Source organism: Onychomys torridus, chromosome 11 (genome assembly GCF_903995425.1).
Source record: "Onychomys torridus chromosome 11, mOncTor1.1, whole genome shotgun sequence".
In the NCBI taxonomy this organism is placed as follows: domain Eukaryota; kingdom Metazoa; phylum Chordata; class Mammalia; order Rodentia; family Cricetidae; genus Onychomys; species Onychomys torridus.
Window position 1 is genome coordinate 55,359,285 of NC_050453.1, and position 6,000 is coordinate 55,365,284.

The following is a 6,000-nucleotide window of genomic DNA, read 5'->3' on the forward strand; positions in this document are numbered from 1 at the left end:
CTCCACTCCTGACAAGTGCTTTTATGTACAGAGCTTTTAGCATCCATCTGGCATTCTCTATATGCAAACATCCTTTGTACCTAAATGACCCTCATTGTCTCTCCTAACCCCATTCTTCTAGAAAGACAAATCTTTTTGAAATCTTCAGCTATATCCTTCCTTTTTCATTCCCATGTGATATTATTGTCATTAAATTCTATAACTGAGAATACACTTACCATGTACATTTACTTTTCACTTAATCCATGTGACATATGTTTGGTATTTTCCTCAGTACCTAGAGATACCATTAAAATTCCCTGAAGGTAGATCATTTAATAGAATTTTAGTTCTGCTATATGGTAAGGCTTATTTAGTGAAAATCCTCATAAGCAGGCACCACGATCTCTCACTGTCTCTGTCTTCATCTCCAGCTTCTCTTTTCCTACCTCTCTCTTTTATAGATCCGTTCTGTCCATTCCTCTTTTCTCTCTCTTCTCTGTCTCTGACTTTCATCCCTTACCTTCTCCATTCTTCTACATCTCCAGTTCCCCCCTCTACCTTTGTCTCCCACCAGTGGACCTCTGTGTTGTCAGCAATTATGGGATGCTAGTTTGTAGAGATGTGTGGTTCCCTTTCTCTCTAGTCTGATACTTTATTTAGAAGCTGCCTCAATGTAGCTTCTCATAGAGTTGGCCATCAAGATTCTGGGTGAAGTGTTGGAACAACACAAACTCTGTTCTCAAGGACCAGTGGAGGAATAGTGGGGCCCAAGTTGTTGGAAAGGTCGCAGCTGATGTCAGCTCATTCTATAGAATTTTGAAGAGGTTAGATCATTGGGGTTTAAAAAGTGGGACAAATCCCAGACACCTCTCCCAGAGCTGATAAAGCTCCCCTTGGATCCTTTGATCACTCCCAAGCAAACACTGCACAGTGAAAGGATCTTCACTATATTTGAAGTAGATTTTAGATTTTTTTATAAAGCTTTCAATTTTAGAACACAATAATTTCCATTTAATTAAAAAAAAAGAGGTGAGAAGAGTGAAGGAGTTCTGAATGCTTTAGAGAACAAACCCAATGCTTGCATGGAACCTGATGAGTCTTGTTCTTCTTCTTTTTTTTTTAATCTAGGAAGTCTGTGCTCAATACTGGGGAGAAGGAAAGCAGACATACGGAGACCTGGAAGTAGTGATGAAAGACACCAACAAGTCCCCAGCCTATGTTCTCCGTACATTTGAACTGAGACATTCTAAGGTAGGTAAACACTTCTTTTGATATTTACATATGATGCAATTAATCTGATAGCAAACTAGTATATAGTATTTGAGGCCATCAAGGCCGCTGTCTATAAAATGGTTTTGAATAAAAATTCTAAGTTATTTGACTGAAAGCAAGTGTGAAGAAAATGCAGCTGCCCAAGGATAAAGTGGACTAAGCTTCATTTGCATTAATGTTTCCTTCACCTCTGATTGCAGAGGAAGGAGCCCAGAACTGTGCACCAGTACCAGTGTACTATGTGGAGTGCGGAAGAGCTTCCTGCAGAACCCAAAGAACTGGTGTCTATGATTCAGAACCTCAAGCAGAAGCTTCCCAAGAATTGCCCTGAAGGGATGAAGTATCACAAGCATGCACCGATCCTGGTCCACTGCAGGTCAGGGGGCTGACAGGATGTACTCGAAAGTTGGCAGGCTCCTCCATTTCTATTGAATTCTATTATCCTGATATGCAAAACATGCGACCCAATGAAAATCCCTGTGCAGTAATACACCTGTATCACAAATACAGTAACAATATAAATAACGAAGGTTATAAAAGCAATATTCTAGGACCGGCAGTTGTTTAATATCATTTCGTGTAATCTTTGACTCTCTACCACCTAGCGTTAGACCTGGAATGTTATATGTGGTAAATTTGAAGAGGGAAATGACAGAAACATGTATGAATGGATTGGCTGACAGATTTCATGATGTGTAGACTTATGTGTATTGCATTCACTCTACTGGATATTGCAGAACCTGAGAGCTGAATGATTTATTTCCAGTAAACACACTTTAAGCTACTTATTTTTAAACTTTGACAAAATTGTGTGTGTGTGTGTGTGTGTGTGTGTGTGTGTGTGTGTGTGTGTGTGTGTGTGAGAGAGAGAAGGGGGGAGGGAGAGAGAGAGACAGAGACTGAGGGAGAAAGAGAGAGAAAGAGAGAGAGAGAGAGAGTGTGTGTGAGAGAGAGAGAGAGAGAGAGAGAGAGAGAGAGAGAGAGAGAGAGAGGGATCAGCCCATGTCACGTATGAGGAGGTTAGAGAAAAGCAGATGTCAGAAACACTTTCCTCTGTCACATTGTGTGATCCAATAATCAATTCAAGTCACCAGAACTGAGTATAAGCACCTCTCTCTACTGAGCCTTCCCACCTGCCCTTAATTTAAACATAAACTGAAATTTCAGTGCTTGGCAACTTGACTTTAAACCGATTTCTGTGAGAACCCTCAAAAGCACTCATACAAATAATAATACTTAATTTCATTAATTCTTTCTAAGCAGACACCTAAGTGTCACCTGTGGCAGACAACTACATATTCTCCTCAAGACATATTGGAAGTATGCATAATATGAAAACTTTACAGAAAAAGGATAGTAAAATAAATGAGAAATTAAAAGCAATCCTAATGTAAGAGGAATGCTGTAAATTTAACAAAATGGTTTTGCAAGTTGTAAAAGTCTTCATTATTGGCATCACAGATACAGGAACAAGCTCTCCTTAGTGTACCCCTTTTCAGGATTATTTGCATTTTCAAAGTGAAATTTGTGAGGAAAGAAAACTGAAGAGCAGAAGTTGGGCTTCGAGTGTATTGCTTAGGGTGTCACTGGATGTTTCTTAGTGAGGTCTAGTGCAGAGTACTTTTTGATCACATGAGGTCTGACCTGAAGTGGTATTACGTTTTCCGCCCATGGTTGGTAGATTATTCAGTTGTCCTGTGTTAGTGAATAATTCTTTCAAGCATTGTTTTCTCACTGGTGTAGAAGGAGAAAACTCTGAATAGTGTAGGGAGAAGCAGAAAAAAGCGGGAATGCAGGGCTAATACTTGAGTTTCATCTGTTCCTGAACGTGCTTTGATGTTTCTTAAATCTTGGTTTCCTCTCCTATCAAATCGACCTTATTATATTAGATCTAACAACCCAAGACATTACTAAAAGTGCTTTTAAAGACACAAAGCACTAAACAGAAGAAAGTATCTATTTTTTTTTTAATGTCAAATCTATGTCTCACAAAGCCACAGAATCAGCAGCATCACAGTCATGTATGGGGTAAGTCTTCCCCAAATGTATTCACAGGAGCTCATTTGGCCATTAAAAAAAAAAAAATAGAAAGAGATGCCTCTAGTTAGAAGTGAAATAAAATCGTATCCTGTATCTCAGGGTATATGCTGATAGCATTTTCACTATAAAAAGCTAAATTATTTCATTTTCTACTTAAACAAACAAACAAACAAACAAAACCCTCTTGTTCTTTTGGCAGAGATGGATCCCAGCAGACAGGGTTGTTTTGTGCTTTGTTCAATCTTCTGGAAAGTGCAGAAACAGAAGAAGTGGTTGATGTTTTTCAAGTGGTAAAATCTCTACGCAAAGCACGGCCAGGGATGGTGTGCACCTATGTAAGTGTCCCTGGATGTCACTTTCAAGTCCTCTGGGTTTCTGTGTGGGTGCTTTGCTTTCTCCTCTCCTCTATTCACATATTCTCCCCTTCCACTCTCTTCTATGTTTTTCCTGTTTTCCAATTCATTTTTACATTCTAAGCCTCAATGAAGGGTAATCAATATAAATAAGACCTCATTAGAGTTTCTCAGCAACTTGTTGTGACAGGTTATGTAGTTACATCATTAAATGCCTTTCATTTTTCCTTTTTTCAGTCATTTATCAACTAGTCTTGCTGTATAACAAACCAGCCCCCAACTTAGTGACTTCAATAACATCAAGGCATCTCAGAGATATTCTATTGATCTACTAAGTTTCCTCAGGGTTATCCGATAAGACCCAGGTTCATATGTCTGCTGTCAGATAATAGATACACTTAGGTCTGGCTGGCCTAAAATAATCTCTGCTGCCAGTAAATTGTCAACTGACTATCATTTACCTTTGATAGCAGGATTGAGTGCCAGTGGCTATGTGCAAAAGGCTAACTCAAGCTTATAGAATGGCAGAACATTAAGAGCATGGACAGAAAGAGATGTGCCACCTCTTGAAGTCAAGACCTGGAACTGTCACAATATAGCTCCCAACCAACACAATCCTGAGGCCAGCCTAGAATCAGAAGGCCTTTAGCTTGCACTACAAAAAGTTATACAATGGGAAGCAGTATGTGTTACATTTATGCAGTGCACCCTTTATCTGCAATAGTAACCAGAGTTGAACATCAGCAATTGAGTTGCTATTCCCGATATAATTTCTCACTGAAAATACAAAGCTTTCACATACATGTGAATTGAGTTTACACATACGGATTTTTAAAAAGTATTTGAATACTTGAGGAATACAAACGAAACTCAAAGGCAGATAAGCATGAAATAATCAAAAAATTAAATTGACATAGAAAGTGAATGGGGCACTTCGCTTCAATTTGTGGAGATTCAAGCAAGTTTCTTGAATGAGGTGATTCCTGCTAGCCTTCATAAATGATGTGTGCACGTTAGCCAGGAGCACAGGCACAAAAATGGCATCATGGCAGAGGCCAGGACTCAGTCATCACATGATGTGTAAAGGGGAATGCCCCTTTTTTGGTGTTGTTCACCAGGTACCTCCTCTGATCCTAGAGAACTGGAAGTCAGTTGGAAAGCTCCTGATAACCTGTCTCAAAAAACAACAACAAAAACAAAAAAAAGGCAAAATAAAAAGAACATGTCAGAGAACTTATTGTCCTCTAGACTTTTAAAAGGTGACGGTTAGTGCTTGCACATTTCTTTGGACATAAGAACTTTCATCATGCAAGTTTTTGGTGCTTTCTTTTACCAGGAGCAATACCAGTTCCTTTACGATGTCATTGCCAGCACCTATCCTGTCCAGAATGGACAAGTGAAGAAAACCAACAGCCAAGACAAAATTGAATTTCATAACGAAGTGGATGAAGCCAAGCAGGATGCTAACTGTGTCCATCCAGCTGGTGCTCTGAACAAAACTCAGGAAGAAAGCAGAGCTACAGGAGCTTCTGAGCCCACCAGTGGTACTGAGGAGCCAGAACATTCTGCCAATGGTCCTGTGAGCCCAGCCCTAACTCAGAGTTCATAGGAAAGGGCTCAAGAGGGACAGCTCAAAATCTCAAGTTAGTTGTTTCTATTTTTCTAGAACTAGTGAAAGAAGATGGCTGTGCAGTGGTTCATGGAGTCTGTGTCCAACCTTGCCACTGTAGAAAACTATTTAAAATTGTCAAAATGTTTTGTACAGTTTTATGCTTATTTTTAAAATGTATCTATCATTCAGCAAGAATGTGTGTGTGTGTGTATGTAGGTATGTGTGTGTAAATGTGTCTGTGTATGTGTGTGAGTATGAGTGAGTAAATGTGTATGGTGTGTATGTGTGAGGGAGTATGTGTGTGTGAGTGAATGTCTGTGTACATGTGTGAGTGTAAGTGACTGTGTGTGTGTGTGTGTGTGTGTGTGTGCGCGTGTGTGCGCCGTGCGCGCGCGTGACAGCTAGATGACATTAGGGAGAGAGTGCTTTCAAACCATTCTAAATGCTATTGAGAAGCATTGCTTTTTTTTTCCCCCTGAAGAAACTATATATTTTATATCTAAACCATTCATTTGCTTGAAGGGTCCATTTTCTTTTTAAAAACAGAAGTTAAGTGTGGACTCACTTATAAGAATAACAATGTGTGAATTTCTGAAATGACCTCAAGATGTCCTCCTTGTTCTACCGATGTTCCTTGTAGTTTAGGATGCTGTTTCTGGAGATAGATAAAAGTACATAAGAGTGCTGTGGGTGTGTATAGCTACTTCAGGAAAGTTAACTAAATTAACATTTGAGAATTTA

The 6,000-nt window shown here is 39.3% G+C and overlaps 1 protein-coding gene across 1 annotated transcript in view; it reads left to right on the forward strand.

The window, feature by feature from the left end:
* Positions 1-5,462, forward strand: part of Ptprc (protein tyrosine phosphatase receptor type C) — a 106,332-nt gene extending 100,870 nt beyond the window's left edge. Inside the window, exons 27-30 of the mRNA XM_036202276.1 lie at positions 1,111-1,233; positions 1,455-1,630; positions 3,494-3,629; positions 4,984-5,462. Of these exons, the coding sequence (XP_036058169.1) occupies positions 1,111-1,233; positions 1,455-1,630; positions 3,494-3,629; positions 4,984-5,256 (708 nt within the window). The 3' untranslated portion in view covers positions 5,257-5,462. The remainder of the gene's footprint in view (positions 1-1,110; positions 1,234-1,454; positions 1,631-3,493; positions 3,630-4,983) is intronic.
* Positions 5,463-6,000: the final 538 nt, after the last annotated feature.